At 38.3% G+C, this 23673-nt stretch overlaps 1 protein-coding gene across 5 annotated transcripts in view; it reads left to right on the forward strand.

The window, feature by feature from the left end:
* The first annotated feature begins 1485 nt into the window (after window positions 1–1485).
* Window positions 1486–23673, forward strand: part of CLCC1 (chloride channel CLIC like 1) — a 32327-nt gene continuing 10139 nt past the window's right edge. For 2 of the 5 annotated variants that reach the window (XM_021000519.2, XM_021000524.2), the window contains exons 1-8: window positions 1713–1802; window positions 6938–7041; window positions 13681–13822; window positions 14941–15051; window positions 16419–16526; window positions 21014–21235; window positions 22972–23112; window positions 23506–23599. In XM_021000519.2, coding sequence (XP_020856178.1) covers window positions 7022–7041; window positions 13681–13822; window positions 14941–15051; window positions 16419–16526; window positions 21014–21235; window positions 22972–23112; window positions 23506–23599 — 838 coding nt within the window. In that variant the 5' untranslated portion in view covers window positions 1713–1802; window positions 6938–7021. Of the gene's footprint in view, window positions 1573–1712; window positions 1803–6937; window positions 7042–13680; window positions 13823–14940; window positions 15052–16418; window positions 16527–21013; window positions 21236–22971; window positions 23113–23505; window positions 23600–23673 lie in introns of those variants that run through there. The other 3 variants (XM_021000522.2, XM_021000527.2, XM_021000526.2) reach the window with 3 other exon arrangements.

Below are 23673 nucleotides of genomic sequence, written 5' to 3' on the forward strand. Positions count from 1 at the left end.
ATTTTATTTTATTAATTTAAAAGCATTATTCTGAGAAGGGGTCCATAGGTTTCTCCAGACTTCCATCGGGAGCCTTGACACCCAAAAAGTTGGGCACGTTTGTCTAGCCAAGTCACTTAGTCTCATAGGGGTGGGGGCCACAGGTTCCCCACCCCTCCTAGGACTTACCCTCTACTGGGGTGGTTTGGACCCTATGACCTTTAAGGTTCCTTTCAGCTCAACATTCTGATTCTGGTCACCATCTCCCTCAGCCTCCTCCAGTGCCTTCCTTTATGTATAAAGTGCAGAAACTAGATTGTCAACTCATTCCACTCTTCATCTGCTGCTCTACCTGGTTTCAACTCTACAGAACAAGATGCCCCGTTATCCCATTCCCATTCCTCTTTCCACCTTCCTTTTGTGTGCTGTCTCCCCAAATTAAATTCAGAGCTCCTTGGGGGTACAGGCTGTCTTTTTTTTTTTTAATCATCAGTTATATCCTCACAGCTTAACATCGTGCCTGGCACCTAGGCAGCATTTAATCAGTATTTATTGGATTGTTGATTCTGGCTAAATGAGGTAAGCAGAACCAGGAGAAAATTTATACAATAAATGCATTTTTAAAAACAACTTTGAAAGCCTTAGAAACTGATCAACACAATGACTAACCACGATTCTAGAGAACTGATAAGACCACCTAATCAAGAGAGTCAATATTGGACATGACCAGTATGGGAATTTGTTTTGATTATGCATGTTTGTTCTATTGGCACATAGTAGGTGCTTAATGTGTGTTATTTTGGGTTTTTTCCTCGTGAGGGTGATGTGGGAGGAAGAGGAAAAAAATGCTTATTAATTGTAAAAAAATTTTTATTTAAAAAAAGGCTTTAAGTTATGGTATATGAATGTAATGAAATACTGTTATGCTATAAAAAATAAGTAGGCGGACTTCAGAAAAACCTGGGAAGACTTGTATGGACTGATGCTGAATGAAGTGAGTTGCACACAGTAACAGCCACGTCATGAGATGACTAACTTTGATAGAGTTAGCCCTTGTCCACAATGCAAGGATCTAAGACATCTCCAAAAGTCTCAAACATACAAAGAAAGAACTATGGAGTTTGAATGTTTCTTCTGTTTTGTTTTCTTTCTTTGTGGTTCCTCCTATTTTTTCTAATTCTTCCTTACAACATGACTAATGTGAAAATATGTTTAATAGGAATATATATGTAGAGCCTACATCAGATTTCACGCCGTCTTGGGGAGGGAGGGGGAGAAAAATTTAAAACTCAAAAGCTTATGTAAGATTGTTGATAAATTAAAATAAATTAATAAAAAAAAATTTAAAAAAAGGGGGGGAAGGTTCTGTGATACTGGGCACTTTCCAAGTCCCAACAGGAAGCTACCAACCAACAGCATCAGTCTGAGGCGGGAGGGGGAAAGCGGAACACGTCGATGCGATGTGGCGCTCGGCGCACGCGCGGTGAGTGGATGGCTCGGCGCTCCCTCGAGGGCGCCTGGGAGAAGGGCTCCGCCCCCTTCCAACTGTCAGTCTCCAGCGGGCTGAGCTGGTCGGAACCGGGGCCGAGGCCGGTGCGTTTGTTTTTGTCAAGCGCGGAGAGGGGAGGATGTCCGTCTGCGGGGTCCTGCGTGTTCTCGAGACCCCGGGGAGGACGTGAGCCGCGAGGCTGAGACCCCTGGGTGGGCAGCGGCGCTCGGGCCCTCGGGGAGCACACCCAGTAGGGGGAGAGGAAGGTGTTCTTTCCCGTGCCTCGGTTTCGTCCTTCGTCCAGTGTGAGAGGGTTGGAGGGCTCTCTTCTGGGGTGAGCTTGTTTATTATGGAGCCCTTGCCGTCTCCCTCCTTCCCCCTGGGCCTGGCTCCAGAGCCCGGCCTCCCTCCGAGTCTCGAGCCCCTCTCGCTTGGTCCTGGCCCCGCGGGGGTCGGTCACAGGCCGCTGTTGTGAGAGCAGACCAGGGAGAGTCCGGAGCAGAAAGGCGCGGGGGTGGGGGGTGGAGGGTGGCCCTGGGATGCTAATTAAGCCCGCGAGGGACGAGGCGGGGCCGGGCTGGGCTCGGTGATCCCGGGGCTTGGCGTTCGTCCCCAAGAAAAGCGGGAACGGGACCTGACGTCCGAAACTCTGGGAGCGTGAGGGGAAAGTAGGGAGAGACTGGAAGTTCTCTTCCCCCTCCCTTTTCTCTTCCTCCCTCCCGCCCCTACTCCTCTGTCAATTCCCTTTCCCCCCTCCTCCCTCTCCCACTCTCTCTGTCCTCTGCCTCCTTCCCTCCGCTCCTGGAGGCGTTCAGACCCATCCTTTACTTGGGCTAGAAGGTGAGCTCTCCGAGGGCAGGCTGCCTTTTGGATCTCCGGCGCTTAGCATAGGATGTATAACTCGATAGGCGATTAAGAAACGCTTATTGATTGACTTTACCCAGCCTCCCATAGCTTAGGGGCCGGACTTGTGGTTTCATTTAGTATAGGTCCCCAAGTGAGGGGAAGCCCAGCTACCGAGGCAGATTGGCACCTTCTCAACTTCCCCGAAACTCCCAGCCATTGAGAATTGTCCGGAGCGCCTCGTGATTAAATTAAGCGACTTGCCCCGGTTCGTTCAGCCAATTTTGTCAGGGGTAGGACACGAATACCCAGTTCTTTTTTTTTTTTTAAACTTTAGGCAATTGGAATTAAGCGACTTGCCCAGGGTCACACAGCTAGTAAGTGCCAAGTGTTTGGTCTGAGGTCGGATTTGAACTCAGGTCCTCCTGACTTTGGGATTGGTGCTCTATCCCCTGCGCCACCTAGCTGCCCCTAACGAATCCCCAGTTCTGACTGCCTTCGAGGCTGCTCTCTCTGAGCACTACATCTTGGTGGCTCATATTCCTCTCATATCCTTAGTATTTATTCACTTTTAGTTGGAAGCTTTATTTAGACAAATCTGAATTGAGTTGCAGGCCACTCATCTTTCTATCCCTTGTACTAATAGCATAGTGCCTGGCACATAGTAGGTGCTTAATAAATGTTTATTCTATGAATGAATTTATCTGTACGTAAAAACTAGTTGATTTAGGTATATTTAATCTCCATCTCCCTTTATACTGTATGTTTCTTCCCCCCTTCCCCCCAGGCAATCGGAGTTAAGTGACTTGCCCCAGGCCACACAGCTACTATGTCAAGTGTGTGAAGTTGGATTTTGAATTGACTCCAAGGCCAGTGCTCTCTCCACTGCACCACCTTGTACTGCCCTTTATACTGTGTGTTTCTTGCAGCCAGTAAATAAAAGTCTACCCGTAGATTTTTTAAAAAAATTCGTTTGCACACTTTGTAAAACTCAACAAAGTAGGAAAGAAAAAATAAAGCCATATGATAGGAACTATATTTTTAAGATATGTAAACCATATTACCTTTTATCTGCCTTATTACTGTCCTGGGCATCTTCCGCCTTGTCCTAGTCCTTCAGGCTCACAACCTAGGAGTCATCCTGGACCTCCTCACTAAATCTCGTCTTCCATATCCAATTTGTTGCCAATGCCTGCTGATTTCACATCTCCTCTGACCCTGCCCTTACTCTAGGGTAGGCCTTCATCACCTGGATTACTGCAGTTAGCTGCTGGAGGGTCAGCTTACTAAAAGGCTCTCCCCACTCCATCTTTCATTCAGCTATCAGATTGGTCATCACCTTAAAGCTCAGGTCTGACCATGTCACTCTTCCCCCCCCCCAATAAACTCCAGTGGCTCCCAGTTGCCTCCAGGATCCAGTACAAAATGCTTTAGCATTCGAAGTCTTTCATAACCTAGCCGTCTCCTACTTTTTTTTTGTCTTAATACACCTTATCCCCCAAAACAAACTCTTGTCTTAGATTCAGTGACACTGGCTTCTTGGCCTGGGAACTAGACACTTCATCTCTTGGCTTTCAGCATTTTCTGTGCTTGTTCCCTGTTACTGGAACACTTACTTGTCTTCTGCTCAGACTACTGACTTTACTGGCTTCCATTAAGTCCCAACTAAGATACATCTTTTATAGGAAGGCTTTCCTGCCCCCTCTTAATTATTTCCTATTTTTCTTGTACAAACCTTGCTTTGTATATATTTGTTTGCATGTTGTCCTCCTCGCCAGATTGTAAGCTTCTTGAGGGCAGGGACTGTCTTTTGCCTCCACAGTACCTAAGCAACATTGCCTGGGGCATTGTAGTGTGTTAATAAATGTTTATTGAGGGTCACCTAGGTGATGAAGTAGATAGAGCCCTGGCCCTGGAGTCAGGAGGACCTGAGTTCAAGTCTTGCCTCAGACACTTAATGCTTACTAGCTGAGTAACCCTGGGCAAGTCACTTAAGCCCATTACCTAGCCAAAAAAAGTAAAAAAAAAAAGGTTTGTTGATTGATGTAAATTTTAACAAGATAAAAATCCTTTAATTCACCTTCTGAACTCTAATTCAGTCTGTACTAATAAAGTATATAGCTGTTTTACATAGCATCCCCTGGGGCAAGCCATTTCACCTGTCTAGGACTCAGTTTTCCTTGTGAGTGAAATGAGATGGTTGGGTTAGATGACTTCTAATATCTCTAAATTTATGATCCATGAGCCTCGGGAGGGTCATCTAATTCTTCCCTCCACTTTGCATTTCTTTGTATAATAAGCCTTTCTGTATTTTTTTTATGTTCGTAGTGTTTGTCATTTTTAATGACACAGTAGCCCCAAATTGATGCATAACAATTTATTCAGCTGTTCCCCAATCTTTGGACACATAAATTGTCTTATTTTTCAAGAATACAAATAAAATATCTGTGACTAGTTTTGTACAGGTAAATAGGTCTTTTTCTCCCCTTTTAATTACACTATCAGAGTCAGGAGGACCCGAGTTCAAATTTAACCTCAAACTCCTGACACTAGCTGTGTGACCCTGGGCAAGTCACTTAAAACCCTGATTGCCTCACCAGAAAGATGTATGTATGTATGTATGTATGTATGTATGTGTAAAAAATAACATTATTAGGATATAGTCACTCCAGTATAGGAGTTCTTAACCATGGATACTTTCTCAGCATGTTTTTAAATGTAGAATTTTAAAGTAGAATTAATAGAGGAAACCAATTAGGTTGAAATAGTTACTAATTTTTTTTTGAAAGACAAGTTCATGGACTCCAGATTAAGAAACTATGCTGTCAGAATATCATTGAATCAAAGAGTATGATCATTTTGGTTAAGTTTTGTTTCTAGTAATTTCTTTCGTTTGGTGTAGTGGAAAAAACACTGCTCTTGCACTGAAGAGACTTTGAGTATAAATCCCAGCTCAATCTGATCACATACTGGCTTCGGGCAAGTTGTTAGCCTCTCTGAATCTCTGTGGCCTCTCTTCATATGTCAAATGAGGATAACTGTACTTGCCTGTTAAGTGGTCTGTAAACCTTAAACACATTAGTTTACAGAATGTTCCTTCAATTCAGCACTGGTTTGGTGAGTTTATGGGATTAGGTGGTCACCAAGGCAGTTCAAGGAGGAGCGGACTGGCTGATGCCTTGAATGGAGCAGGTGATAACTATGCTGGGCAGAAGTGGGATGGGGCCTGTGAGTGAACTGCTGCATTTCCAGCCTGGGAGAGCTAAGGAAAGACCCTGTCAATAAATAAATAAATGAAAGAATGAATGAATCAGTGAATAAGCCAGCCAGCTATGAGTGAGTTAAGATTTAAAAAAAATTTTTTCTTTCTTTGATAATTGAAGTGCATCCCTTTTTCTAACAAATTTTTAATGATTTAAAAATGTTCAGGACATTGATCCTACTGGAATTTATTTTTTTGAAGTGTAAATTGCTAATCCAGATTTATATTTCACCTTGCTGCTAGCCAGTGTTCCCAATAATTTTTATTGAATGATTTTCTCCCTAATGTTTTATAATCTTGGTTTTATCAGCCACTAATATCTGGTTTACTTTTGCTTATATTTCTAGTTTCTCTGATTGGTTCCATTGATCATTTTTATTTAATGCCAAATGTTTAAGATGATTACTTTTTAACAGCACTAGGGAAGGAAGAGAATTTGCATTTGTATGTCACTTACTGAATTCCAAGCACTATGATAAGTGGGATAAGAAATCTTAGGAAAGGGGCAGTTAGATGGTGCAGTGGATAGAGCACTGACCTTGAAGTCAGGAGGACCTGAGTTCAAATCCATCCTCAGACCAATCACTTGTCACTTACTCTGTGACCCTGGGCAAGTCACTTAACCCCAATTGCCTAAAAAAAAAAACCCAAAAAAGAAAATCTTAGGAAGTAGGCACATTTATTAACCTGTTTTACCGTTGAGGACGCTGAGGCAAACAGAGGTTAAATGACTTGTCCAGGGTCACACAGCTACTGAGTATCTGATGCTGGATTTGAGCTCAGGTCTTTCTGACTCCAGGTCCGTCTCTCTATCTGCTGTGCCACCTAGCTGTGTTGGCAGTAAAACTAATACTGCTAAGCAAAATTCTGACATTTAATCTGTAAGGCTGTCTAAGTCTCAGTTATCCCATTTTCAAAAAAAGGAATTTTACTTTGGGATCACCATTACTCCTTTCTCCTTTCGTTTTTGTCTATTCTTTAGTTTTTATGTTTCCATTATTTCTTTTTGCCCTTCTAGTCATCTTTTGCTCCTTTTAATCCCTCTATTATTAAATAATTTGATCATATAATTCTCTAATTATTTTTAACTCATGATGAAGGCTTATAAGTTGAGGGGGAAAATAACTAGTTATAACAGGCAGTTAAATCTCTTTTTTGGTCTCTCTAGTTTAGCTTCAGATCTTTTGATTTGTGTATTGTTATCCATAAATTTTTGAGATCTTTTTTGGTTTGCAAATATCTATCTTTTGCTTTCAAATAGAAAGTTAAGATTTACTGGGAAACTTGGAATTAAAGCTACCTGTGTTTTGAAGTTTTATATGTTTTAAAGTATAACTTCTTTGGTTATTGGTTATTTTTTATAGAAAAATCTGGTGACATTCTGATTGATGATTTTTGATATGTGATTGCTATCTTTCTGGAAGTTTAAAGGATTGTTTTTACATTTGATGAGGACATATATATCTAGGTGAGTTGTGTTTTAAGTTTCTCCTGGTTGAAGTTTTATAGAGCATTTCTTATTTGTATTTGTAGCATTTTGCTTATTGTCAGTAGTTCTGACATTTTTTTTTTAATATTTTCTGTAATCCTGAAGTTTCCTTTATTGGATCTCCGCGCCCCTCCTCCCACCCCCCCTCCAAGCTCTTCCCCTAAAATGTACCTAAATTGATTCCAAAACATTCTTTTTAGTTGGATTATTTTCTGGCCTTGTTTTTCAGTTGAGTTATCTGTCAGCTTTTGACTGATAGCTAGTATCTATATAACACTTTAAGATTTATATAACTCTTTAGAAATATTACCTTATTCAGTCCTCACAACAACCCTGATAGGTGGGTGCTATTGTTGTTCCCATTTTACAGATGAAGAAACTGAAGCAAACAGAGGTTAAGTGACTTGTCCAGGGTCACACAGCTAGTAAGTGTCTGAGGCTGGATTTGAACTCAAGTCTTCCTGACTCCAGCCCCAGTGTTATAACCACTGCACACCATTTAGTTGCTTGTAACTAAGGAAAAACCAACAAATAGAACAAACTAGAATGGGTTGCCTTGGAGGTAGTGGGGTCTTCCTTCTTGGAAGTCTTCAGATAAAGGGCTGGATTCTTGGGTGTATTGTAGAGGACATGCTTTTTCAAGTGTGGGATGGTCTAGAAAAGGTTCTGAGGAACTTTACAATTCTGTGATTCTGTTCATCCAGTTTTAGTTCCCCCATGAATTTTTTGAGCTTGCTTTTTATTTGTTCTTTTGACTCTTTAAAAAAATTAGTGTTAATTTTTGCATGCTTAATTTCTTTAAAAGTCTTATCCATTGAGGGTATCTCTCAGATGTTTTTGTTGTTTCTTTTTCCATATTTATTCTTTTCCACTATAACCTTAGCTGTTTCACTTGTTCCATATTTAAATATATACACACATATATCCATATATATGTTAGTTGATTTTTATTCTCTTGCATAGTTTTAAAGATGTTTTCCTTTTTGTAATTTTCTGTTGCTGTCTTTTGAGGAATATGTGAGCCAGGCCCTCTTCTAAAATCTCACTCTTCCATCTTGATTATATTGTATTCTTTTCTTCCATTAATTCTTCAGATTCTGTTAGATAATTTTATTCATCCTTTAATTGCTTGATTACTATTGAAATCCTTTTGAAGGCATCTGTCAGAATTTCTTGCATCGTTTCTGATGCAACTCTGGATAATATTTTAGTAATAATTTCATTTTCCTTAGCTTTTCATTCTCTATAATTTTTTAAATACTAGAACACATTGTCTTTTGGGTGAGCTTTGATTTTTCACTAGAACCTTGTAGCAATTTTATTTCCTGTTGCTACTTTAAAATTATTTACTTATAAAAGCATTTATTATCTCTTCTTTCTATGGTCACTCCTTCATTGAAATTTTTTTTTAAACATCACAACAAGCCTACACAGTTTTACCAAGCAAAGCAAATTTCCACATCAGAAGTAGCTAGGTGGCATAGTGAATAGAGTACTGAACCTGGAGTTTAAAAAAAAAAAAGCCAAGGGGGCGGAGCCAAGATGGCGGCGTGAAAGCAGTGACTTGCTTAAGCTCTCCCCCAAACCCCTCCAAATACTCATAAAAAATGGCTCTAAACAAATTCTGAAGCAGCAGAACCCACAAAAAAGACAGAGTGAAACAAATTTCCAGCCCAAGACAACCTGGATGATTGATCAGAAAGGTGTGTCACACCGGGCTGGGAGCGCAAGGCAGCGTGGGCACGCAGGCCGCAGCGAACCTGGAGCAGGCCTCAGAGGACTGAATCGCGGGCAGCTGTGGAGGTTTCCAGACTCCTCAACCCACTAATGCCAAAGACAACTTAGAAGGTCAGTGGGAAAAGGCTGTTTCTGTCGGTGCTCAGAGAGGAAGGCGGGGTTTCAGCTCCATTCCCCAAGAGCGTGGCCCTGGGGGGGCAGCTGCTTCCCGAGCTTCCGGCCCACAGACTGAGGGGGAATCCAGTGGCTGATCAGAGAGGGACTGCAGGGATCTCTTTGCCAGTGCTGAGGCAGGAATCTCTTGCTTTGCCCGTGTGTGGATCTGGGTCACAGTTCTGAGCGGCAGTGCTGGGGTGAGGAGGAGCGCTGGCATGGTGGAGCTTGTAGTGGCTGTGGAGAGGCACCCCTCCTCACAGTTACAGGACAGAAAGGAATACTTGTGGTCACAGGCCAGGAAAGGAGTAAACACCTCCCCTTATCATACCACCTTGGAAGAACTGAAAATTTACAGGTCCCTACAAGTATCTCTGAAAACAGCTACACAAACCCCTGAAGCTTGGGACAGTACATTCTCCACATTGGAAGCAGACTCTTACCTTAACAAAGAGTTTAAAACTCAAGTAATTGGCTGGGATCATGAGCAAGCAGCAAAAAGAGTCAGACTATATTATCTTACTTTGGTGAAAAAGAAGATCAAAATATACAACCAGAAGAAGACAACAAAGTCAAAGCTCCTACATCCAAAGCCTCCAAGAAAAATATGAATCAGTCCCAGGCCTTGGAAGAGCTCAAAAGGGATTTTGAGAAGCAAGTAAGGGAAGTAGAGGAAAAACTGGAAGAGAAATGAGAGTGATGCAAGAAAATCATGAAAAACAAGTCAACAGCTTGCTAAAGGAGACCCAAAAAAATACTGAAGAAAATAACACCTTAAAAAATAGCCTAACCCAAATGGCAAAAGAGGTCCAAAAAGCCAATGAGGAGAAGAATGCCCTAAAAAGAAAAATTGGCCAAATGGAAAAGGAAGTCCAAAAGATTACTGAAGAAAATACTTCCTTAAAAATTAGAATAGAGCAATTGGAAGCTAGTGACTTTATGAGAAATCAAGACACTGTAAAACAAATCCAAAAGAATGAAAAATTAGAAAACAATGTGAAATATCTCATTGGAAAAACAACTGACCTGGAAAATAGATCCAGGAGAGAGAATTTAAAAATTATTGGACTATCTGAAAGCCATGATCAAAAAAAGAGCCTAGACATCATCTTTCAAGAAATTATCAAGGAAAACTGCCCTGATATTTAGAACCAGAGGGCAAAATAGAAATTGAAAGAATCCACAGATCTCCTCCTGAAAGAGATCCCCAAAGGAAAACTCCTAGGAATATTGTAGCCAAATTCCAGAGTTCCCAGGTCAAGGAGAAAATATTACAAGCTGCCAGAAGGAAACAATTCAAGTACTGTGGAAACACAATCAGGATAACACAAGATTTAGCAGCTTCTACATTAAAGGACCGCAGGGCATGGAATATAATATTCTGGAGGGCAAAGGAGATAGGATTACAACCAAGAATCACCTACCCAGCAAAACTGAGTATAATCCTTCAGGGGAAAAAATGGTCATTCAGTGAAATAGAGGACTTTCAAGCATTCTGATGAAAAGACCAGAGCTGAATAGAAAATTTGACTTTCAAATACAGGACTCAAGTGGAACATGAAGAGGTAAACAGGAAAGAGAAATCATAAGAGACTTATTAAGATTGAACTGTTTACATTCCTGCATGGAAAGATGATATTTATAACTCATGAGACCTTTGTCAGTATTAGGGTAGTTGGAGGAAAAAAATTATATGTATGTATATGTAGATAGATAGGCACAGGGTGAGTTGAAGATTAAGGGGTCATATCTGGAGAATAAAATTAAGGGATGAGAGAGGATTATACTCGGAGAAGAAGAAAGGGAGAGGTAGAATGGGGTAAATTATCTCACAAAAAAAAAGAAAAGAAAAGTCTCTTACAGTGGAGGGGAAAGGGGAAGGTGAGAGGGAATGAGTAATCTTATTCTCATAGGATTTGGCTTAAGGAGGGAATAACATACACATTCAATTGGGTATGGAAATCTGTCTTACCCTACAAGAAAATAGGGGGAGAAGGGGACAAGAGAGCAGGGGGATGATAGAGAGGAGGGCAGATTGGGAAAGGGGGTAATCAGAAGTAAATACTTCTGAGGAGGGATAGGGTCAAAAGAAAGAATAGAATAAATGGGAGGGCAGGATAGGATTAAGGAAAATAGAGTTAGTTTTTCACAACATGTCTACTATGGAAGTGTTTTGCATAACTGCACATGTACAACCTATATTGAGTTGCTTGCCTTTTCAATGAGGGTGGGTGGGGAGGGAGGAAGAGAGGAAATTTGGAACCTAAAGTTTTAAAAACATATGTTTAAAAAAAAAGTTTTCACATGCAACTGGGAAATAAGAAATACAGGAAATGGGGTACAGAAGTCTGTCCTGCCCTACAGGAAGATAGAAGGGGAAGGGGAGAGAAAGAAAAGAGGACAGACTAGGGGAAGGGATATTCAGAATGCATGTCATCTTGGGGTGGGGGGAGGGTGAGATGGGGTGAAAATTTTGGAACTCAAAAACTTGTGGAAATGAATGTTGAAAACTACAAATAAATAAATTTATATAAAAAAAAAGCCAAAAAACAACCTGAGTTCAAATCTAGTCTCAGATACCTCAAAAACCTGAGTTCCAAACTAGCCTGAGGTATCTCAGTTATCTCATCTATAAAGTGGGAATAATAATAGCACCTACCTCCCAGAGTTGTTAGAAATATAAAATGAAATTAATATGTGTAAATTGTTTTGCAAACCTTGATATGTACCATAAATGCTAGATATTGCCATTGCTCTTAATAATAAAAATATTATTTATGTCCAAAAACGCCTGTCTCATTCTGTACTTCAAGTTCACCACCTCTCTAGCAGGAGGTGGTGGCATCATTCATCTTCAGTTCTTTGGATTTGTGGTTTATCTTTGCATTGATCAGACTTTCAGCAGTTATTTTTCTCTGTAATGTCATTAGCATTGTGTATTAACTTTGTGAACAGAGGGCTCCCCAGTTTTCTCTGAAGCTGTCGTTTTTATTATTTCTTACAGCACAGTAATATTCTATCATATTCATTTGCCACAATCTATTTAGCCATTTTGCAGTAGGTGAACACCTCCTTAGTTTCTGGTTTGGGGCAACTACAAAAGAGCTGCTATAAATCTCTTTGTCCTTATAGGTCCTTTTCCTCTCTTTCTTTGATCTCTTTTAGGTGGGCCTGGTAATGATACCATTGGGTCAAAGCATATGCACAGCTTAGTGACTATAGAAAGGCTGTTTCTTTAGGGAGCTTTGCTTCCTTGTGACCACTCATTATATCATCTTCCCAGATGGGTTACTTTGCAGATTCCTGAAGACTTAGCTATTAATTAGATCTTCACACCACCACCCAGTTCCTGGGGCAGCTGGCATAATGCTTGACTTACAGTCAGGGAGACTGGGTTCAAATTCTGCCATTTCTGCTTAGGGGATGTGTGACCCTGGACAAATCACTTCCCCTCCCTGAACCTCAGTTTCACCATTTGTAACTCATGGTCTTGGACTCCCTGCTCTGACTTACGATGGACCATCTTGGGAGCTACCCACAAATACCACATACTTCTTGGCTCAATATTCTCCTATCCAGAATTTACTCTAGGAAATCTCCAGATATGGGTAGTGTATAATTTGTGTCAGTTTAAATGTAGGATCATAGCATGGTCCCAAGCTCCTCAGTGTGCAGAGCCCTACAAGTAATAAATGCATATCAGCATATATGATACAAAAAAACTTGAAAAGAGACGCCTGTAAACAAACATAAAAAATAATAACTCACAGTAGCCCACAAGCAATCAAATATTTCTCCTCCTCCCTGGTGATTTCTGCTCTTCCACAGGGTCCTAAAATTCTCCAGACTCAACACACCAGTCTGTGGTGTGGAGCCCCTCTCAACCCCCACCTTTCCAAGTAACACAGTTTACCAGTTTGCCAAATAGATGCATGACTGACAGGAGGCCATTGATCTTACAATTTAGTGTATGTTTATGAATTGATTTGGAAGGACTTGTCAAGGTAGAGCTAAGGCCCAGTAAGCAAGCTGTGCCCCGAGTTTGGCATAACAACAATCCTTTGTGCTCAGCTTCTGGAACAGAGGGTCCCTGAGCTTGGGCAAACATCAACAGGCCCAGACATGAAGCTCTGCTAGGAATGGACTTTTTGTTACTAGACAGCCTTGCCTCACTGTTGCTGTTATGCCTCACTGCTGTTACTCTACTACAGTGTTTGACTATTTATCTAGTCACAAGTATATAAATTGAGGTCCAGCCACACTAAAGCAGATTTCCCCACTAGGAGTGGGGCTCCAGCATGTGTCCTTGCTTTGCAAATTGTGTCCCTCACCTTGAAATTAATCTTCTGTTTGATTCCTGACTTCCTGTCTCAAGCCTGCTTTGGCCATTCACAGGTTAAAGGCTGATTCCATTTGGTTGACATACCTAAGTGATTCATGTTATTGTTTTGTTCTTTGTTACATTTTAAATGCTAGTCTCAGGTTTTCTCATTTTCTTCATCTTTCCATTTAGGAGGGCTCTCAACTTCATTCTCTAATGAATTCTTGGGCCATATTTTTACTAATTGTACATTTTTAAAAATTCATTTCTGTGTTAATCTAGTATTAGGTAGGCTTTTTCTGTGTTCTTTAGTTAAATGGATTAAAAAACTTAAAATTAGAAAGAATTAAACTATGTTTTCTTTAATAAAATCATTATAAGTAATGTGTGTGGATGTTTTTATTTAGGTTTTTCATGATGCTGAATTCTTTGCTCTTATGTATATTTCTGTTAATGGTACCTGGTTATGCTCAAGATGATGAATGGATTGATCCCACAGATATGCTTAATTATGATGCTGCTTCTGGAACAATGAGAAAAGCTCCTCAGGTACCTTCATCTCTGGGTGTGTGTGTGTGTGTGTGTGAGAAAGAGAGGGAGAGACACTTTCGTTTTATAGTATGAATATTCTAACTGTGTAGGGCTATGAGAGCACTGAATTGAATATTATCTTTGCCTAGTAGAAGTAAACTCCTTGAGGACAGGGATAGTTTTTCCATTTAATTTTTTTATTCCCAACACCTAGCATAGGTGCCTTATGCAGATTAAATACTGAATAAATGTTTGTTGAATTGGATTCAATGTCAAATCATTGGTTCTTAAAACTGACCTGGTTATTTCTGGGTTGGCATGTGAAAATAGGCTCTTTAAAAAATCATTTAGTATTTCCCCCCAATTATGTGTAAAAATAATTTTTAACATTCATTTTTTAAAATTTTGAGTTCCAAATTTCCTCTCTCCTTCCTTTACCTTTCCCCTCATTGAGAAGGCAAGCAGTTTGATCTAGGTTATATGTGTGCAGTCATGCATTCGTGAAAATAAGCTCCTTCAGCAGTAGATGCTAGTACAATGTCAGCTCTGGGATATTCTGTTATTCTTAACTTGTATTTGAGAGGAGAGGTTGTTGAAGAATATTAATAAAATCCATTTACAAAATCATGTTGTTGAAACTTTGAACTTGATTAAAAGCTTCTCAGCATTCAAATTTAAGAACTACCTCAAAATGAAAAGGGATGCCTTATTAACAGTAGCTGCTATTTATTTGAACGCTTTAAGATTTTTTTTTTTGTGCTTTTTGGTTAGGCAGTTGGGGTTAAGTGATTTGCCCAGAGTCACACAGCTAGTAAGTGTCAAATGTCTGAGGTTGAATTAGAACTCAGGTCCTGTCTTCCTGACTCCAGGGCTGGAGCTCTGTCCTCTACTCTACCTAGCTGGCCCTATACTTCAAGATGTACAGAGCATTTTGCTCATGTCTCATTTGAATTCCTCAACAATCCTGTGAGGTATGTAGAAAATTGCTCTTGTTATATAGCGAGTACCTCATCACTAGAAGTGTTCAAGTAGAGGCCAGATGGAATTTCTACATAGTTGAGGAATTTGGACTAGATGGTCCAACTCTGAGATACTGTGATTCTAAAAAACTGAAATCTTTGTTTGTTCTATTATAGGTGAACTATGGAAAGTCAGAGAAAAAGGAAATAAGTCTTACAGATTCCAACTTGTCATGTGCTGATGAAATGTCAGAATGTTATAACAGACTTGATTCTTTAACTTACAAGGTTAGAATCTTTCATTCAGAACTTCTGTGTTAATGTGAAAATTCTCTCAGGAATTTGTTTCCAGCCACTTATTCTTGATCATTAATTAGAATGGGCATATTGCTAGCTTTTATGAATAGATAATTCATTCAGCTTTGTTCTGAAACAAATCATACAGTTGAATTTATCTCAGGAGATATTTATTTGGTACTTATGGTGCTATTAAATCTCTAAGAAAAATTCAGTTACCTTCATATGAATATATGAACATTTAACTTGTTTGATAATTTGAAAATTACTCTGAAAAAAATTGTAGAGAATATGGAGCAAATGGCTACATATTAACAAATACACAGTGCAACTAAAAAGAAAAAGGATAGGGACCAGAACTGTAATTTCACTGGAATAGTGAAACTCCTTCTCTCAGTGTAGATTAGCACCATCTCTGCTATTTACAGTCTTGGACAGTTCCCAGTGCATTAAGAGGTTTCGTGACTAGCTCTTATGCCAGGTTGCCTTGATTCAAAGCCATAAAATCTAGAATTAAAGACTTTTAGTAAAAGTAGTCCTTTAAGACAAAAAGGGATGATTTCACAAAAACTTCTTAGTTCTAGATTTTATGGCTTTGAATCAAAAACTATTCAAAGAAAACTGGTAAATACATTCAACCTCCAAAAACTCCCACAATTCTCAGCCAGTGAGTTGGCAGCCACGGTGGAAGTGAACCAACGTTCCAGCAACTCTGTATTTGTGTATTTCAGTAGTCATCTCTATGAAGAGAGAACTGGTAGTGTAAGGAATAGAGGGAGCTCGTGGGTGTTGGGGCAGTGGGCCCTCTATTCCAGGGGATTTGTTTGGAGCCTTCCATGATCAATAATGCTATGAACCCGGGCAGGGCCCTTAACTTCTCTTGACTTCCTTTTCATATGTAAAATGGGGATAAAATGATAACACCTTCACAGAATTGTTAGATCAAATGAAATAACCTGTAAACACTATAGAAATATTAGCTGTTATTATTGTTATAATTATTACTGCTACTGGATCTGCTTTCCCTATTCATAATCTGACAGATTCTTCTACAGTAGATTTTGTTTGTTTAACCAGAAGCTGATAGGAAGGAAGCAAGCAAAAAGAAATGTTGGGCAGTGACTGCTGAGTTTGCTTCTTGATGTTAACTTAATTTTTCCCTTTGCGTGAAAAAATTCTGAAACTTATGGGGCTGGCAGGCTACATACTGATGGTATGGTTCATAAATATAAGCATGACAAATTATTTTTGGGGTCATCTTCACATTATTTTGGTTAGTGTGCTTGATTAGAAATTTCACCATTATTTGTTATTAAATTTTATTGAAAACTAATCTAGAATTTAACGTATGATTACAGATTAACGAGTGTGAAAAGAAAAAGAAAACAGACTGCGAAAGCCAGAGTAATCATGTTTTCAGGAGATACTTAAATAAGATTTTAATTGAAGCTGGAAAACTTGGACTTGTGAGTATTTGGCAGTTGTTGCATTAGTCAGTGTAATATTTTGTTCTTTGTAAATTATAATGATATTACTAAAAGGAAAGTCTAAAGAAGCAGAGGCTGTCACATCTTTTTAATCTATTGTGTCACAGGGTGAAAAAATTTAATTTCCTTTTTACTACTGAATCAATAAATCTAGACATTTATTTCCCCCTTATTTCATGTGATTTTGTGCATTTTAGTCTGTTCGCATGTAAGAGAATAAATACATAAAGTTGGGATAGTATTTTGGACCGTTTTAAAACTTTAGATGGCTTTTCTAAATAGGCTTCAATGGGCTTCTAGTCTTAACTTTTTTTGGTTTTACTGTTTCAACACTTTGTTGATCATATGCAGTAAAGTCATTATGTAGTTTTAAAAAAATTTTAAAAACTGTTCTTTAAATAGTTTTTTTCCTCCTGCTGCTTAATATGGTAGCTATTGCATTATAGAATCACTAATACAAATTAATAAGATGTGAAAACCAAGCTATTGTATGATGTTAGCTTCCTAAAACTTTTCAAATTAAGGAATCAAAAATCAAGATACTTGATGCCATTGAGTATTTTTAAATTTTATGAAAGCATTTTAAAATTGGATTTTTCACCAGAAGTTGGCAAATGAATAAAGATGACAGTTTTTACACTGGTTGGCATTAGACATATTAGTAACAATCATGATGCTGAGTCCAAAATTTAAAGACACTTCTGATTAATGATAATTCTTTAAAAAAATTTTTTTCCTGGACTTAAAACACCTCAGAAAAGGGCATTTCCATTCACACAGAACACCAAAAGTGGGGTTCTATATGAAAACATAAATCTCCATTTCATACTGCTTGCTTTAAAAAATATATATAATAAATTCTTTGAGTTCTTTTAAAACTTAAGTTTTTTTCCTTCTGAATTTCCTTTTATTTTCTTCTATGCATTTTACAAAGTGTTACAGTGTACTGATTTTTTTTTTTTATGATATCACTATTGGTAACTACCAGATTGTGGGCTCTGTAAAGCTGAGGACTGTCTTTCCAAAGATCTGCTACTTCTCTAACATGAAATATCTTTGAAAGGCTTACTTTATATAGTCCATATTTTTATATATTTAGACACAGGTAAGCAGATATATACACGTACACACAAATGTACATAACCAGTGGGGAAAAAACCCCCACTTTTTTTTTCTTTTGTCGAGGCTTGTGATTTCATCAGAATGGGAAATAATATAGAAAATGTCCTGACCCCTGTAACTTATAATCACAGAATTTCCTGGGGCTCTGAAAGGTTGAAAGATTTGTCCTTGGTCAGACAGCAAATATCATATTGGCAGAATACTTGAACTCAGGTCTTCCTTATTCTAGGACCTCTTCTCTCTCTATCTCTATGTCATGCTGTCTTTGTCCTTTCTTCCCAATTTGCCTTTCTCTCCCCACCTTTCTTTTTCTCTTGTTGTTACAGATAAAGTCAGAAGTTAAGTGACTTATTTTTCTTTTTTAAACTATTTATTTATTTTTAATTAAATTTTTTTTATTTATCAACCATCATTTCCATAAGCCTTTGAGTTTTAAATTTTTTTTTTTTTTTGGCTAGGCAGTGGAGTTAAGTGACTTGCCCAGGGTTGCACAGCTAGTAAGTGGCAAGTGTATGAGGCTGAATTTGAACTCACTCCTCCTGACTCCAGAGCCAGTGCTCTATCCACGAGTTTTAAATTTTTCTCCCCCTCCATCCCCACCTCCCTCCCCAATACAGCACACAATCTGATATAGGCTATACATACACATTCCTATTAAACATATTTTCACATTAGTGATGTTGTAAGTGAGAATTAGAACCAATAGGAGGAACTACCAGAAAGAGGAAACAAAACACAACAGAAGAAAAAGAAATAGCAAATAGTATGCTTCGATCTGCATTCAAACTCCATAGTTCTTTCTTTGGATGTGGAGAGCATTTTCCGTTTTGAGGCCTTTGGAGATGTCTTAGATCCTTGCATTGCTGAGAAGGGTTAAGTCTATCAAAGTTAGTCATCGCACAACATGGCTGTTGCTATGTACAACGTTCTCGTGGTTCTGCTCACTTCATTCAGCATCAGACCATACAGGTCTGTCCAGGTTTTTCTGAAGTCTGCCTGTTCATCATTTCTTATAGTACAATAGTATTCCATTACATCCATATACCACGACTTGTTCAGCCATTCCCCAGTCAGTGGGCATCCCCTCAATTTCCAATTCTTTATCACCACAAAAAGTTGCTATAAATATTTTTGTACACGTGGGTCTTTTTCCCCTTTTTATGATCTCCTAGAAGCCCTAGAAGTCCTATTGCTGGATCAAAGGGTATGCACATTTTTTTAAAAAAAATTATTAATTTATTTTCATTTATCAACAATCACTTCCATATGCTTTTGAGTTGAAAATTTTTCTCCCCCTTCCTCCCCCTCCCCCTCCCCAAGACAGCACACGATCTGATATAGGCTTTACATTTACATTCCTATTAAACATATTTTCACATTAATGAAGTTGTAAGTAAAAATTAAAACCAATACGAGGAACCATCAGAAAGATGAAACAAAACTCAACAGAAGGTAAAAGTAAGTGAGAGTGATTCGACTTCCATAGTTCTTTCTTTGGATGTAGACAGCATTTTCCATCCCAAGGCCTCTGGAGATATCTTAGATCCTTGTAATGCTGAGAAGGGTTCAGTTTAACAATATTAGTCATCGCATAACGTGGCTGTTATTGTGTACAAAGTCCTCTTGTTTTCTGCTCACTTCACTCAGCATCAGACCATATAAGTCTTTCCAGGTTTTTCTGAAGTCAGCCTATTCATCATTTCTTATAGCACAATAGTACTCCATTACATTCATATACCAAAACTTGCTCAGCCATTCCCCAATTGATGGGCATCCTGTCAATTTCCAATTCTTTGCTACCACAAAAAGAGCTGCTATGAATATTTTTGTACACGTGGGTCCTTTTCCCATTTGTTTTGATCTCTTTGGGATATAGCCCTAGAAGTGCTATTGCTGGAGCAAAGGGTATGCACATTTTTGTAGCCCTTTGGGCATAGCTCCCAATTGTTCTCCAAAATGGTTGGATCAGTTCACAATTCCACCAACAATGTATTAATGTTCCATTTTTCCCACATCTCCATTTTATCATTTTCCTTTCCTGTTTTGTTATGTTAGCCAACCTGATAGGTGTGATGTGGTACCTCAGAGTTGTTTTGATTTGCATTTCTTTAATCGATACTGATTTAGAGCATTTTTTTCATGTGACTATAGGTAGCTTTAATTTCTTCATCTGAAAACTGCCTGTTCATATCCTTTGACCATTTATCAATTGGGGAATGACTTGTATTCTTATAAATTTGACTTAGTTCTCTATATATTTTAGAAATGAGGCCGTTATCAGAGACACTGGTTGTAAAAATTCTTTCCCGGTTTTCTGCTTCCCTTCTAATCTTGGTTACATTGGCTTTGTGCAAAAATTTTTCAATTTAATATAATCAGACTTATCCATTTTGCATTTCAGAATATTCTCTAACTCTTGTTTGGTCATAAATCCTTCTGTTCTCTATAAATCTGACAGGTAAACTATTCCTTTCTCTCCCAGTTTGCTTATAGTATCAGCCTTTATATCTAAATTGTGTACCCATTTTGACTTTATTTTGGTATAGGGTATAAGATTTTGGTCTATGCCTAGTTTCTGCTATACGCTTTTCCAATTTTCCCAGCAGTTTTTGTCAAATAGTGAGTTTTTGGGGTCTTTGGGTTTGTCAAACAGTAGGTTACTATAGTCATTGACTACCATGTCTTGTGTACCTAACCTATTTATTGATCCACCACTCTTATTTCTTAGCCAGTACTAAGTAGTTTTGATGATTGCTGCTTTATAATACAATTTAAGATCTGGAATGGCTAGGCCACCTTCCCTTGCATTTCTTTTCATTAGTTCCCTTGGTATTCTGGACCTTTTGTTCTTCCATATGAATCTTGTTATTTTTTTTAGCTCTATAAAATAATGTTTTGGTAGTTTGATTGGTATGGCACTGAATAAGTAAATTAACTTAGGAAGAACTGTCATTTTTATTATATTAGCTTGGCCTACCCATGAGCAACTGATGTTTTTCCAGTTATTTAGATCTGACTTCATTTGTGTGAAAAGTGTTTTGTAATTATGTTCATATAGTTAGTTTCTGGGTTTGTTTTGGCAGGTAGACTCCTAAATATTTTATAATGTCTACAGTAACTTTAAATGGAATTTCTGTTTCTGTCTCTTGCTGTTCACAGGAAAATGTTACTCTGGATTTGCTTTGTTATAAAATAAGACCTGTAAATATTCTGGGATTAATTTATAAGTGACATGACAGTGTATCTTCCAAATGTTTCTTATTGGCTGATATTCTAATATAAAATTGTTGATAAAATAGCACGTCTTAAATTTTTTTTACTTTTTTTTTTACTCTTTTATTCAGCCCAGTGAGGACAGAGGAGATATGCATTATGACGCTGAGGTTATCCTTAAAAAAGAGACATTATTAGAAATCCAAAAGTTTCTGAGTGGAGAAGACTGGAAATCAGGAGCCTTAGATGATGCACTAAGTGAAATCCTAATTAATTTTAAATTTCATAATTTCGAGACCTGGAAGTGGAGTTTTGAGACAACCTTTGGTGTGGATCCATATAATGTATTCATGGTAAGATGAGTAAGGAATTTACTTCTTTACTTTTTATGACAAAATAATAAACATCAACAAAACATTCAAATATATAAAAATAAAGAGTACAAACAGTTTTGTAATCATTATTACATAATGCCATATTGCTTTCCAAAAAGACTACATCAATTCAAAGCTATCATCTGGGTGGTACAGTGGATAGAGTGCTGGGCCTGGAGTCAGGAAGACCTGAGGTTCAGATTTTGTCTCACACTTGCCAGCTGCGTGACTTTGGGCAAGTCACTTCTTTTTGCCTCAGTTGCCTCAACTGTAAGATGGGGATAATATCACCCCTGTCCCAGGATTTTGTGAAGATCAAATGAAATAATTGTAAATTGCTTAGTGCAGTGCTTGGCACATAGTAAGCACCATATAAATGCTAGCTAGCCACATAGTATACACTATATAAGTGCTAGCTGCTATTACCTTTCTCCTCCCCCTCCTTCTCCTCCTCATCACCTTGAAAAAGAGCTAGGGGTTCTGAGAATTAACAGTTTAGAGGGAGAATATCCCAGATATGGGGACTAGCTTTTGTGGGAAGGCACAGAAAGTTGAAGGTGGAATGTTATGTAAAGGAACTGGAAAAAAATGGTGATGACCTCAACAGAAATAGGGAAATAAAGATTAGCAGTTAGGGTAGGGAGGAAGGTAATGAACTACGTTTTGAGTATTCCTGAGAAAAATGAGGGCATCATTCTGTGTTTCCTCTTTTCCCATTTTCTTCATCTCTGGCAAAGATGTGGCCTTTCTTCTTGCCAAAGCCAGCTCCACTACATGTGTATTTAATCTTACCCCCTCCAGTATTCTCTAGCAGTTTACAATCTCAAGCATTTCTTCTTGCTACTTATCACATCTTCAACTTTTCTCTGACTGTTGGTTCCTTTCTTACTGTCTTCATACGTGCCCAAATCTCTCCCATCCTTAAAAAATGTGCAGTTGATCCTACCTTAGTCTCAAGCTGTCATCTTATATCTCTTCTCTGATTTCTTCCTCAATACTTCGTAATCTGGTTTCTGAACACACCACTAAAATTGCTTTCTCTGTCTCTTAATTGCCAAATCTGACAGCCTTTCTCAGCCCTCATCCTTCTGCCTCACACACTATATCTCCCATTTCTGTGTCTTTGTACTGGTTGCCTTCCCTGCCTGGAATGTACTTCCTTCTCACTTCTACCTCAGAGGCCTTTTCTTCCCTCAACACAGCTCAGACATGACTTTGTACATGAAGCCTTTCCTGCTCTCCCTAAGCTGCTGAATCCCTCCGTCCCAAGCTCCATTCAGTTTGTTTGCATTTGTTCACTTTCCTTATTCTCTGTGTTTGTGTGTATGTATGTATGTGTATATATACACACACACACACACACACACACACACACATATACACATGTATACATATGAATATGTATATGTGTGTGTATGCTTGTTTTCATTACAATGTAACCTTTTTGAGAGCACAGATTATTGTATTTTCTGCATTTGTATTTGGACTACCTAGCATAGTGCCGTGCTCATAGTAGGTACTTAATGAATGTGTGTTCATTGATTGATGAACATATGTTGAGTTTAAGTTTTTGGGACAATATCCAGATGTATATCTCACGTAGGCAGGCAGTTGGGTTATGTTAAAATTTTTTCATTTTATGAACCATAAGATTTTGGGAGTAGAGGAGTCTTTCCATAATAGTGACTTCAACTTCCATTTCCTTTGTTTTCCAGGTACTTCTGTGTTTGTTGTGCATTGTTATGTTAATAGCTACTGAATTATGGACATATATTCGTTGGTATACTCAGTTAAAACGTGTTTTGTTCATCAGTTTCCTTTTCAGTTTTGGATGGAATTGGATCTATTTATATAAGGTAATGTAAAAAAGTCATTTGTTAAACATTTTTGATCTAGTTGTTTTTTTCCAGTTTTTGAAGCTTTCTCTTAATAAGTTTTCATTTTTTTATCTTTATCACATAGATAACACCAGAAAAAGTCATATAGTGACTTCTGTGATTAGTGATCTTAAATATATCTAAATGCAATTGAAATATGTTCTTATAGTGAATGAAGAACAATTTTGTTTTAGAAATAATAGACCTTTTTTTTCTTTATTTCTTTTAAAACATACTTTGGATTTATAATGATGGAATGAGTGTTTTTTTTAAAAATAAAAGTGATTGAAATGTATTAGGAAGGTTATGGTATCTTTATTATTATTATTATTATTATTAGCAGTTAAAAACTTTCCTATCTGTCTTTATTAGTTAGCCTTTGCAAAACATCAGGCTGAAGTTGCCAAATTGGAACCATTAAACAATGTTTGTGCTGAGAAGATGGACTGGGTTGGAGGCCTATTTGGTGAGACCCTCTGTTTGCCTTAGCACTTTTCTTTTTTTTTTTTCTTTTTTTTTTCTAGGCAGTGGGGTTAAGTG

Source organism: Phascolarctos cinereus, unplaced genomic scaffold (assembly GCF_003287225.1).
Source record: "Phascolarctos cinereus isolate Bilbo 61053 unplaced genomic scaffold, phaCin_HiC Scaffold_5;HRSCAF=322, whole genome shotgun sequence".
Taxonomy (NCBI): domain Eukaryota; kingdom Metazoa; phylum Chordata; class Mammalia; order Diprotodontia; family Phascolarctidae; genus Phascolarctos; species Phascolarctos cinereus.